Consider the following 14,320-nt stretch of genomic DNA (forward strand, 5'->3'; position numbering starts at 1 on the left):
GTCGTTAAGTCATCGTTAGTCGTTACATGTAAGTGTTGTTTTGAAACCTTTAGGTTAACGATCTTGTTAAATGTTGTTAACCCAATGTTTATAATATCAAATGAGATTTTAAATTATTATATTATCATGATATTATCATGTATGATAATCTCTTAATATGATATATATACATTAAATGTCTTTACAACGATAATCGTTACATATATGTCTCGTTTAAAAATCATTAAGTTAGTAGTCTTGTTTTTACATATGTAGTTCATTGTTAATATACTTAATGATATGTTTACTTATCATAGTATCATGTTAACTATATATATATCCATATATATGTCATCATATAGTTTTTACAAGTTTTAACGTTCGTGAATCACCGGTCAACTTGGGTGGTCAATTGTCTATATGAAACCTATTTCAATTAATCAAGTCTTAACAAGTTTGATTGCTTAACATGTTGGAAACATTTAATCATGTAAATATCAATCTCAATTAATATATATAAACATGGAAAAGTTCGGGTCACTACAGTGGAATGCTAGATTATTGTTGTTGTATGTTTGTTCATCTTTGAGAACCCTTAACTTGGTCAAAATACTACTCGAAACATGAAAATAGTGGGTGAAATCGAAGGGTTCGGCAGCGTAGCTGCTGCTGCGTTATTTTTTTTGCTGCTGTGCAGCCTTGCTGCTGCTGTTTTCTGCTGATTGCTGCTGTAGCAGCCTTGTCATGATGATGTTCGCCCACGTGGTGTGCACCCGTTTGCCCGTGCCTTTGTTTTGTGGTTCATGTGCGTTGTTTAGTCGCCCGTGTGGCTCATGACCCGCTCGTTTGGCCATGTTTAGTGTATGTATTATATATTTATATATAAGTGTGTATATATATGTATATAAGTGTGCGTTTGTGTGTGTGTATATATATAAGTGTGTATATATATGTATATATAAGTGCATATATAAGTGTATGTGAATATATATTCTTGTATATATATGTGTGTATGATCGTGGACTTGTTTCTTGACCAAAAAACTGCTTGAAACTCGATTTTTGTGGGTGAATCCGAGAGGGACAGCAGCGTAGCTGCTGCTACTGTTTTTGCTGCTGCGCGCGGGCTGTTTCTGCAGCATTTTTGCAGCTGGAGCTGCTATTAGCTGCTGTTTGCGGCCTTTATGCTGCTGCGCTTCGCCCACCGTAGCGCGCATCGGCTTGGCGTGGTTGCACCCCGATGACCCGTACACTTGTGCTATGCTTCATGTGTTGATTTATTCGCCCGTTTGACCCCATTTGACCCGCTTGGACTATATTGTGTCAAAATGGGTATTTGTTGGTTTTGATACGTCCACGATGTCGTGTCAAGTGTATATGCATATTTCGATATTTTAAAATCGATTTTGAGCTTATTTGGGTTAAAGTGGGAAAAATGGGTCATTAGTGTCTAGTTGTCCCATTTGTGTGACTTGGCAATGTGCGCGCGCGTGTGTGTGTGTATATATATATATATATATATATATATATATATACATGTGCAAATATGTATATATGCGCGATCACCCGTTTTGACCAATTGACTCGTTCGTTATTCGTTATAATATTAGGTACTTTGATATTATAACTTTATATATATATATATATATATATATATATATATATATATATATATATATATATATATATATATATATATATATATATATATATATATATATATATATATATATATATATAAAGAGATATAGTTAGTATATGTGGTGCGGTTTACTAACTTGTTCAGTATTTGTCCTCAGGTGATACAGACGAGGAGAAGACTCGGTGACATTAGACTACCGAGTTTAGCTGACAATCGGTGAGTGGGTCTATCTAAGGATAGAGTTTGAGTAGCAAGCCGCGCTACTGTCGTTTACTCTATTTTATTAGACTGTGGTTATATCTGATTGCCATGATTAGATATCTGATTGCCATGTTTAGATAATGGTTAACATGTTAGTGAATTATTACACGTTGATGATATTGTGTGATATTATGTGCACTGTGTTTGACGCCAGCCGGGCCTGGGGAGGCTGGGGACTCATAACCAAGCCTAGGGAGGTTAGAGTCCGTATGAGGTCAACCGAGCCTGGGGAGGTTGGGTCCAAAGGCTACTGATTGTGGAGTATAGTTTGAATGACGCATCCCCTGCGTCCGAATGACTATACTGTGAATCGAGTAGCGAGGACTATCGGTAGACTCTAGCCCGATCAACTAGGAGTCGTGTGCTCGTACAAGCCGCCGATCCTCATATTGCCGTTGTCTTCGTTTGTATGCTGTTAGGACGTTAGCATACTTTTATATGGTTGTGGGATTGATGCTTAGACTTGATCCGTTAGATAGATTCTATTCACTTAGCAGTTGTGCTAATCCCCCCACATTTCCACCCTTTGCAGGTTAAGTTCTGTTGTATGTTAGATATTAGGGTGAAGATGAGATGCTGGAAGATATGTTTGACAAGTCGAAACTCTGATGTCGCGTCTTTTGTTACTAGTGTCGTTGTTTTAATGTAACACCCAGTTTTTAATATATGTAATGGACTTTAAATAAATGATATGATGTAAATAAAATATAGTACAAGTGTCTTTTATATATATGTATCAGATTTAATAAACAGGTTTCCGCTGTGACTTAAAAAAAAAATCAGGGGTGTTGTAGCCTGGGCGGCTGCTGGGAGGACCCTGGGCGGGTCTGGTGCCATCGGCGCCCAGCCTGGGCGAGGGTGGGCGGGGTTGCTGGACGAACGGTTGGGAGCACTCTTACGATTAAAAAGTTAAAGACCCACAAAGTAATGGTCACGATGATCCAATTTACCCACTACACAATTACTCAAAAAAGGTCTTTTTCACATCGAAGTAATAGAGTGCAAGCAACATTTTCCTCAATTTAATGACATAATTCTGTGGTATGATATAGCAACTATATATACAACACCTGAACACCATATAATTTACACACAATAATTATAACACCCGACTCATGAATAAATGAAACTGATACGTAACATAAGTTACCGACTACACAAGTATCATCCTCAGACCAAATATATAGTCATGATTCTTGAGTCAACTCAACTCAGTAGCACATTCGAGCATGCGCATGTGTCGACTACCAATATCCATCCTGCCACAAAACAAAGACAATGTGATTGTCATATTTGTCATATAAGTCCTATTTGTCATGTTTGTTATAATTGTCCTATTTGTCATGTTTGTCATAATTGTCCTATTTGTCATATTTGTTATAAGTCTTAACTTTTTGGAAATGTTACAACCAGGTACACCTAGGGATGTCAATGGATATCCGATTCATCGGATATCAATCCGATCCGATCCATTTAAGTGGATATGAATGATCTAAACGGATGATAATTGGATATGGATATGGACGATGTGAAAAATTACAGGATCGGGTATGAATGAAAATTTATCATCCATGATATACCACCCGAAATACATGTAAACATACAAATTTATACATATTTACTTAAATATATATACATATATGTTTACATATCCTTATACACTATAAACCATTAAAATGTTATCGAAAAAATAGATTGTGATGATACAACTATGTCAAATAGGATTAAATTCATAAATCTCACATATATTACATATCTTTGTTAAAAATACTTTGATGATTTCATTTCATAATAGGAACTTTTTAGTAAAATTTAACATCCAATGGATATCCATTAACCCGATTAATCCAACGGATATGGGTATGGATGAATTATATTTAAATGGATATGGATATAGATGTGGATTTTATTAATTAAATGGATATAAATATGGATATAGGCTCGTCGGATCCATATCCGATCTATTGACATCCTAGGTACATCCCAAAATATAATATATGTATGCATATATTCTACTTCACTAAGACTATAGACTATAGATTTGTACGGTATGTTTAAAATTGACAAATCCACTAAAACTATGCATTAATTAGTTAAGACCATCAGATGACTAACCTCTTTTAATCTTAAGCAATTAATTTCACCATCAATCCCCATTTCTGCAATGATTCTATCATTCTCAACCTCTGCATTAGTGAATGTGAGTGCCTTTTGTAACTTTTTTGGTGAGAAAACTTCAACCTCTATCATATATGATGCAGTTACAGGCCGATGGTCCGACATCCTAAGTTCAGCCCTTCTGTAACTTAGCTGCCTTATTCCTTTCCCAAACGAAAGTATGCGGTCACACCTTTTTCAAAAATGATAATTTTCATTATGGAGATGAGAATACAAATTCAAGAACTTATGTACGTATAGATTGGAGTATCTGAAAATGTAAGAGAAATCAATTACCATGCGGGAGTCCGCCTTCCAACTTTAGGATCCTCACCGATATATTTTCCTGAATTTAGCTCATATTTGTAAGTTGGAGCAAAATCTAAGGCGCCTTCTAACCATCCATCAAATGCACGCCCTTTTCGTAGCTCCCTCATAAGCTGCAGATTAACATGTCAATCAACTCATATTTTCTTAATCACATTCTAAATCACTCGTTCACATGAAAATTACACAGGTTGAGCATTAAGAGGGCATAACAATTCTAATAGTAAATTGAAAGAAACCTTAAAATAAGGTGATGCTTGTTTTTTAGTCTCCAGATCTTATTATGTCTTATGTCTGCGCCCACAGATATTTTTTACTGCAGAGTGTTTGTTTTTCCGAAGACATAAGATAAAATAAAGTCTTATTCTGTCTGCAAGCTCGCAGAATTAGAAATATGCTTCTTAGTGATGCAGACAGGATTAAGTTATATTACAGATATAAACATAAACAGTCTTCATTATTCAATATACAGACCTTTAGGCCACATCTTTTCTACAGACAAGGTCCACAGATCTTCAGACAAAAACATCTTCAAAAAAGCAAACGGAACCCAAGTAATTCTTGATTTTAAATACAAAACCAAATAAGCAGAGTGATACCTGATCACACTCTAACAGCCTGGACCAATCATTTTTGGATATCAAGTCACGTGTCTTCTCATATGACAAATTGAGACGGTAATTTAGATCACCAAACCAGATGACACGACTGGAGGCATACAAAAGATATATGTGAGATTCACTTCAAATAACATAAAAGATTAATTCAGAGGATAACTTACTCATGGTTTTCTATCTTTTTAGAGTTTGTAACCGAATTAAAACGTGTTCGTTTATGTATTTCATGAACATCGGCGTTTCTTTTAACTACATCGGTGTCCCTTTCACCAGAAGTTAGGTGACTGCAGATGAAACAGAAGAGCGTCTGATATATTGACATACTCACTGATATAGACCCCTGAAAAAACATTTTTTCCAAAATTATATATAACTAAAATCATACATGATATAAGACCACCCGTTACACTTACTACGACGTGGAGTCAAATTTGGTGTTTTTGGAGGAGAGAATAAATTTTGTAGTTTTATTATGGTGCGTCTCAAATTTGGATGTTAAATTTAAGTAAAAAAGTTTTGGGTTCTAAAATATGATTGAAAGTTAGATGTTAAAATAAAGAAATAAATAAGTATAAATGATGTGGCGAAATTTTAATGGCTAAAAGAAATCTGACGCCACCTTTTTGCCCGGAAGCAAAACTAACACCCCACCATTGTCACTTTTGACGGCCCGTAACAGGCGTCATCAGAGGTGTCAAAAAATGCCAACTTGGAATCTGACGCCTTTTTTACCCCCATAACAAGTGGTCTAACTGTCAAAGTTTTCCTAGAAAAAAAAAAGAGAAATTTTACCTTGTTACCTATGTACCCCATTACACCAACACCAACAGCTGACACGTGTACATTTTGTATATGCTTCCTCAAACGTCTACGCACCCATATGGTTATAAATATCCCAACCATTTGTTTACTTACTATTCTAACATACGGAGGTCTTCTTTTACGATACATTGTCGAATCAAGATCAAAAGCATCCTCTGGTACGACCCGATTGTCAACATTCACATATGACTTGAAAGAAGCATAGGTCCTAAAAGATTTAGAAGCTTTGAACGATTTCACAGTTTTCAACGGGCTCGTTGTTGTAACGCACTGAGCCAACAGATCCAAAGGTGGCTCGGGCCAGCTCAGCCCGATTCTTTCGGTCCCACTAAGTATTCTGCTTAACGTTTTAGTATTGGCTACAGCTGGTTCTGATTCTTTTACAGTTGGATCTTGATACGAAAAGCAATTTACCCTGTCAAGTGTCCTTTGAGACGAAAACCGTCTTTGTGAATTCCCTTCAGCTGGCATAATACTCACTTGTGTATTCTCGTCCCCGCTTTTTTCGGTTAATGTTGTGGGCCCATCCGTGAGGTCGTCGAAGTTTGACCCCTCGTTGAACGGGTGGACTTCTTCTTCACCTTCACTATCAGTTTCTAACATTATCTCGTCCTCGATATCAGGAGCATCATCCGATGGTGTAAACCTTGATGGGGATGAAGGGTTACTGTAGCATTTGAATCTAGTGCTTTCTGGTCGAGCTCTGTTAAGGGTCCCACGAATGACGTTTTCCCATAGTGGGACTGGACGGTTATCTTCAGCGCCAAAAATGTTGCCGGCGTTTAAAGGTATGATCTCCTGAAAACTGTATGACAATTGAACTGTTATGTTAAACTTTTTTATATACACGATTGATTATATGATTGTATTATTTGTATGGAAGAGTATAAAGACTTGCCCGATCACATATATGTCAGCAGGATTGTTAACATCGATCCAGTCTTCGATATCTAAGTCATCGGGCGGAATTTTCCCCCCAACATTCCAGGTATTAACAGATACTCTAGCAACATAAATGAAAAAAATTAGCAAGTACTACGTTAACGTCTGAATGTATGACGCTAATGGTAGCTAAATAATGGAAAGATAATGCTTGTGAGGGAAGTTAAGCACACTTGAGCTCTTTTGCATCGATGTATTGTGCTCTAAATGTCTCTGACTTTCGGCGTCTTGACCTGGGAAATGCACCTGAAGACACGAACAAATTAGCACAAATCAGATAAAAACATCAACTTATCAAAAATAAGCCTTAATTCTATTCCATGTCTTAACATAATCTTTCAAATGTTAAGGATGTTTGAATTTGAATTGCCCACAAGCTGGTATAAACGAGGTAGGTGCCCTCACGTTGCGCTAGGAGAATGTTTGCTTAATTTGATAGACAAAAAGGAGAAACAAAATAGAGGAAAATAATACAAATTGAAAGGGGTAAAAAACCTAGGGTTTCCTTGGGAAAAAAATAAAATAAAATAAGAAAAAGACAAAATAGCTGATGACATGCTGAAGTCAGCAAGAAGTGACTGTTGAGTTGGTGTTTGTGTTTTAGTGTAGTGTTAAATTAAATGTTGGAAGATAAGGGAAGAACGAATTATTTGATTCTCATGTAATGCATTCATAAAGTTGTGCATGAATGAGATCTAAATTTAGCCAAAGCCTCATGAAAGAGACTTTCCATCTTCAATGTCTGCCCTTTTCAGAATCCTTTGAACATTTCTAGTAATAATAAAAAAAGAAACCGAAACACATGTTCAAGACCATTTTATGAAAAAGTACACTAGTACCAACATATCTCCTTTTCTGGTTACCCATATTTAACGCCCCTACATGAAAATCGGTACATAATCATTAAAAAACTTTTCGCTTCTTCGTGATCAACTTTATGTCCGTAATCGAGTATGCATAAAGTTTTAATCAACGAGCTAGGCCTACCTTACTAAGTAACATTCTTCAAAATTAAAAAAAGTGACAAGTTTCAATATAAGCTTAGCTTAGGTACAATTACAAACCAAATAACCTCTTAATCCGAGTTAAAGTGTGGACAGACTTGACAAATAAGAGTATTCGATGCCGACTACTAGCATTTATAAAAAAGTGTGGACAGACCAATAGATGGTGCGCCAAAATATTTCAGTCAACTATATAGGCCTGAATTGGTATCACTTGATAAAGATAAGCAAACAAATTTGCACATCGCACGTGGCTCTCTAATTAACCTACTAATTAGAGCATCAATACAATAACATTAGAGGTTAAGAGGAAGGCAACAAAAAGCTTACAATAAACAACAAACAATATTTATTATGAAATCAAGTTTTTAGACTTGATGACAGTAATTGTAAGGTTTAGTATAGTTAATTAGTTGATTAGAAGCATAACACAAAAAGACAAATCTAATCTTTTTGTACCATTTAAATCATTTTGGAACTTATCTCCTCCTTGTTTATCCTTGAATCGCGATTCTTTTAGCCAGTTGTAAGACTCTTCTGTGAAGACAAAATAAGATTTAAACCACAAATTAGTTCCTAAACTTATTTTAACTTTTTAGACTATATATTCACTGACCGAAAACATATATTCATATATTCATATTCATAGTCAAATTATAAGTTTTATAAACATAATTTTGAGATAAGAGATTTACAAGTTGAATCATACTGAAAGAGATACTGAACATACATATACATATACATACAATATACATTAGATAGATAGATAGATTGAGAAAAAAACTTATTAACTGATAATTATTTAATAATTATAATCAGTAATTAATAATAATTGAAAAATGACCTTGTAGTTCGGCTTCGGATTCGTAAGAACTATCATTATCATCATCATCTTCTGGATCGGCGCTATATTTTGAATCTTTAGAAGTGCGATTAAGCCACTTTCGAATTAAAATTCGAGGCCACAACTGCTGCTGTTGCTGCAATTCAATCAATTTTGTTTTATTTATGCAACTAAATGATCAATTAATTAACTAATCAGAAATATGAAGAAAAAAAAAATGTACGTACTTCATGACGTTGATGCCTTGAGCTGTTAGAACGATGTTGTTTCTGATTCATTATTATACTTGAGTTTGAAGGAGATCTATAGATTAGGATATGAATAAGAATGAAATAGGATTTGAATTGAAATTTAGGAAAAGAAAGAAAAAAATAAAAATAGTTAGTTGCAGGAGGTGATGATGTATAAACGAGCAACCTTTGTGAGTCGTTGAAAGTACAGCTATACCCGCTTGTTATTTAATGGAGTATTTATTTAGTTTATCTTCTCGAATGAAGACAAAAAAACTCCGCAAAAAAATAGAAAAAAAAACTCCGTGTCCCAGAAAATTACTGTGGAAGTCAACTAGAGGTTCAAGTGTCAGAAAAATGGAAAAAAGCTCCACGTATGATATATGGCGCCGTAGGCCGTTCGTAACACTGTTAGGAAAAAAATGCCATCCATCTGATCCGCATATGAATACGGATATTTAGGAAGCTAAATAAATATGAATATGAATAAAAAATTTCGTCTATGAATATGTCTATCAACACTCCGAAATACATAAACAAATTCATAAATATAGATGTATATGCATACACATTTAGTGTTAAAATGTTTTACCGTTGTGAAAAAAAGTTGTTCAAATAATAACGAGAAAAAAAGAGAGAAAATGAGGAGAGAGAGAAAGTGGAGAGTGAACAACGAGTATGGCGGAGCAGCAACTGAGCGATTTCGGTACAACGGGGGACTTCAAGAGCGATTGACAAGATTATTCGGAATCCAACTAACTTCGTTCATGTTTTTCAACTTCCCGGAAAGTTGGGGAATTACTGATTTATGGAGAAAGTTTAAGCCTTTTGGAGATCTAAGGGATATCTACATTGCCGGTAAGCGACTGAGAAATGGCAGTCGTTTTGGATTTGTTAGGTTTGGTAATATCAAGAACGAGGATCAATTGTTAGCCACACTGGGAAAAATCAAATTCGAAGGGACTGAAATACAGATATTCAAGGCGAAGGATCGTGTTGATTTGAACAGAAGATCCGTAGATGAAGAAAGATCTCGTTACCAGGCTTATCCTTTCAAACAACATGCTAATCATGCCTTTACAGATGAGAGGCGGTTCAATGAAGTTACTGGCAATTCATGGTTTCCTAATAGTGATCTAAGAGATAAACTAACCAAACAAAGATCTGGTGAAGATCTTAGATCTAAACTCTCTGGTGGAGATCTCAGATCTAAACTCTCGAATAAAAAAGAAGACGATACCTTCAAAGGCAAAAAAGACAAATATGGGCCAATAGTGTATACAGATGAAAGATCTATAATAGTACGTGAGAAGAATGAATCCTTATTTGGAAGAGCAATTATCTGTGAATTGAGATCTTTAGATTTGTTCTTTCAATTAGAAGACCTTTGTATTGCAGAAGGTATGTCAAGTTTCTCACTTAAGTATCTGGGTGGGATGGACATGCTCATTGTCTGTGATTCAAAGACTAATGCTGAAAACATCCTTAACAACAAGGGTAATGCGATATTCAAATGGAGCAATATGGTTAAACTGTTCGATGGAAAACCGTTCAGGTCATCGGGGAAACTAATGTGGATTGATATCAAGGGTGTTCCAGTGAGTTGTTGGAATGAAAACACCTTCAATTCGATTTCCAGTTGGTGGGGACGAATCCTTGATATGGAAAATTGTCGAGTTGAAGAAGGTAACCAAAATTTAACCAAAGGCAGTGTGCTCATACATACAAGAAGTATTACTGTTAGGTACGACGGATGGGTCCAATTATTGGAAGGGAATGAATCATATTATGTTTCCATTAAAGAAGATGCTTCAAGAGAATTCAATATTCAGTTCAATGATTCAAAGAAAGATGTGTGGGTCGATCAGGATAATGAAGCTAATGGAAGTGATGATGAGTTCATAGAAGACACTTTTAACGGATCCGATGAGTCAGATGAAGATGGTGACAATTTATTTAATTTCAACGTCGATTTAAATAAACCCTTCACAACAAAAGAAGATCATGATTCAAAGAATGAACAGTGCCCAAACTCCAGGTCTGACGGCGAGTTGAATAATGGGGATGTTAATCACGATCATGATTCCGGTAAGCCCAACCGGAAAAATCAACTGGAGGTTCAAGAAGATGAAGAGACTAGGTGTGGGGTAGAGGGAGACAGATCAGTTGAAAACATAATTAATCCTTGTGTTCATGATGGGCATGGGCCCCAAGGTAAATCGAATTGTTCTGCTGGCAAATCTCAAGAGGTACATAATGATGCTACGTTTTTCGAGGATGACATCATTGAATGCATTAAAGATACATTTGATATTAACGAGCCCAACGATAATAGTCCAGTTAGCAGTCCAAGTTATGATGAGTCCAATAATAATAATGCTGTTAAATGTCCAATTAGTAATGTGGCCAATCGGAAGTCACCCAGCCCAACGGGACCAAGTATTGAAGTGGTACAAAATCATGGACTGGATTTAGATCAGGAGGCAAACTGTGGGCCAATAGAAACAGCAAAAGGGCCTAACCCCAATTGTTGATGGAATGGACCGGGTTAACATACAAGCTACTAACACCAATCAGACACGTAACAATGACGGTTCTTCACAAGCGATCAACTCCACCGATCCTAAAACACCGAATACGAAAAAATCCAAGGGAGTTTCTTCTAAAACTCCTAATCCATTGAAGAAAGATTGTTATTGGACCGGTATTCGTAAATGGAAAACTTCTTCTCGTATGATGAATCTGAAGAATAGTGCAAGGAAAAACAAGTCGAATCAGCAGCAATGTAGATCTCAGTGTACATCATGTGCGTTAAATTCAAGTCATTCCCAACCTAAACAGATCCCTACAAAGAGTAACTCGTCGAACTCTATTGGCACGAAAGATTTGAATAAAGGCAATCCATCCTCCTCTTTCAATTCTTTGAACTCAAAAGGAGTGTATGAATATGGCTGCCAATTAGGCTTGAAGTGGCAGAGGAAACCCTCTGGGTTATAGGTAACTCACTCTTTCTTCGTAAATTATTGTTTTATTAATGAAGATAATTACCTATAATATTAGGGGATTCGGGTCTGGGATTCATAGCAAATATGGTCCAACAAAAAATATTATCATAAAGGAAAAACCATCTTTTTTTGCTATACAAGAGTCCAAACTCCATCTTGTAGATCGGGTATGGATACAATCCTTTTGGGGATCAAACGATTGCGATTTTATACAACCACCTATGGTCGAAAAATCGGGTGGACAATTATTGATTTGGGATACACTACTTTTTGAAGCTATTGATGTATTTAACTTTGATCGTGTTATTGGCATCCGAGGTACATGGAAGTCGAATGGTATGATTCTGAACGTTCTCAATGTGTACGGACCCCATGATAATTCAAAAAAGCATATCCTTTGGGATAAGCTATCAAGTCTAATTGAAAAGGATCCGGATGACGCATGGGTACTTTGTGGTGATTTTAATGACGTTAGAGACGAAAGTGAGAGACTTAATTGTGTTTTTATTGAGGCCCGAGCAAGAAAATTCAATTCATTCATCAACAACAATAATCTAATTGATATTCCAATCGGTGGAAGGAAATTCACGAGGGTATGCGATAACGGAATCAAGTTTAGCAAAATTGATAGATTCTTATGTTCTCAAAAATTCGTCTCATCCTGGGGATGTCTCTCAGCCGTGGCCATGGATAGATTAACATCTGATCATTGTCCAATATTGTTAAAAGATGAAGATAAAGATTTTGGCCCAAAGCCATTCAAAGTTTTTGATGGATGGATGGATGATCCTGAATTTTCAAATATAACTGTAACACCCCGTTTTTGTCCGTACATTGATATATAGGTGTATGGTGTAGGTACGACTAGAGTTTGAAGGATTTGAGACGTGTTTGGGTGTTAAAGTCTTGTACGCGGGAGAAGGGCTCAAATCGAGCCTTGGGTCGCGGCGCGACACAGAAGGCCGCGGCGCGGCATTACACTAGAATCAGGATCAGAAAGCTTGTAAACAAAGCCACCAGTTCGAGGCAATCGTCGCGGCGCGACGAATAAGGCCGCGGCGCGGCAATACGGGCAGACTGGCACCGATTTTGTGTAATTTTAAATGAGGATCAAGGGCATTTTAGTCTTTTCACGTTTGGGCCAGATTTGGGGTTTTAACCTCATCCACTCATTCTTTTTCTTATTTTCTTTTATCTTTTCTTTTCATTTTTCCTCTCAAACTCAAACACCCAATTGGATTCAAAAGGATTTTTGGAAAGGAAGGATCGGGAGTTGATCTTTGGCGTAGTTGACAAGTGTGTTCTCCTCGTTCTTAGCTACACGGTGATACTAGTGGTAAGCTCTAACTCCGAATTTCATTTTCGTGTTCATCATTCAAATTTGGGGCTTTTGATTGTATGATTCATAGGTGAAACCCATTTAGTTGTTAATTGGAGATTAACACCAATATTCGGGTTTATTGTTGTTAAAGGCGAGTTTTGAGTTGGTTAATGATTTAACCATGTTTAAGACTTGTAAATGGTGTACAATCACTAGCATTAGTGATTATTGGTGTTTTGGAGACTTTTAGGGTTTTCGTGGTTGACTAATTTTGACTAGAGTCAAAATTAGGGTTTGTTGAGGATTATGACCCGAATGTCGATTCGATGAGGTTTGTAAACTTAAAATGGATTACGTTGAAGTATAAAACCGAGTTAAACTTGTTTTGGTGTCAAAACTTGTAAATGGTGAGATTTTGACCTTATGGGTCAAAATTAGGGTTTATGGGCGATTTTGAGAACAATAAGTGTCTAACACTTGTGTTCGGGTTTAATTGGCATATTAGGACCATTATCACTCGTGTTAGTGATTATTGGGTAGTTTGGGCGCGGTTTGTCCTTGGAAGTGCATTTGGGTCGAAATTACACTAAGTGTCGAATTGGGTTGGTTTGTAGATCCAATCTAAGTGTGTTGTTGAATTTGTGATAATGGATTAGGTACTTTCCATTGACGAGTTGCGGATTACTTGGAAGCGTTTCTTCAAGGCGACAAGGTGAGTGTTAATATCCTATGTGCATATGTATGTGTAGGATGGGTGCGGGTCGGGTGAAGTGGTTCTCCGTTATAGAGCTCACTTCACATATAGGTGGATTGATGGACTTGTGTATAGGTCCAATTGGCACGGTTGTGCATTTTGGTTGACCACCTTTGGCGAGGTACACGCTTGTGTGTACGTTATCACACGTGGTTGTGATTTGGATGTTATAACCCCAATGGCGAAGGGTTGATATTGTTGTGAAGTGGATGACCCCGATGTGGTGGATTTTATAATCCCGTGACCATGGGTTTTGATGTTGAGAAGTGAATCGCGTGTAGTTCGGATTCACGATGACGCGTGTAGTTCGGTCAGCTTATTGGAAGTGAGTCTCGTGTAGTTCGGATTCATGATGACGCGTATAGTACGGTCATCTTATTGAGGTAGTGATCTCGTGTGTTTTCGGATTCACTAAG

At 36.6% G+C, this 14,320-nt stretch overlaps 1 protein-coding gene across 1 annotated transcript; it reads right to left on the bottom strand.

The window, feature by feature from the left end:
* Positions 1 to 3,966: 3,966 nt before the first annotated feature.
* LOC139868838 (type IV inositol polyphosphate 5-phosphatase 3-like) lies at positions 3,967 to 8,872 on the bottom strand. The gene is made up of 10 exons (XM_071857181.1): positions 8,822 to 8,872; positions 8,595 to 8,730; positions 8,210 to 8,287; positions 6,920 to 6,992; positions 6,703 to 6,807; positions 5,775 to 6,609; positions 5,147 to 5,322; positions 4,965 to 5,073; positions 4,336 to 4,478; positions 3,967 to 4,231 (listed from the first exon to the last, which is right to left on the bottom strand). The coding sequence occupies exons 1-10, from the start codon at positions 8,870 to 8,872 to the stop codon at positions 3,967 to 3,969; spliced, it is 1,971 nt and encodes a 656-aa protein (XP_071713282.1).
* Positions 8,873 to 14,320: the final 5,448 nt, after the last annotated feature.

The sequence above is a fragment of the Rutidosis leptorrhynchoides genome, chromosome 9, assembly GCF_046630445.1.
Source record: "Rutidosis leptorrhynchoides isolate AG116_Rl617_1_P2 chromosome 9, CSIRO_AGI_Rlap_v1, whole genome shotgun sequence".
Taxonomy (NCBI): domain Eukaryota; kingdom Viridiplantae; phylum Streptophyta; class Magnoliopsida; order Asterales; family Asteraceae; genus Rutidosis; species Rutidosis leptorrhynchoides.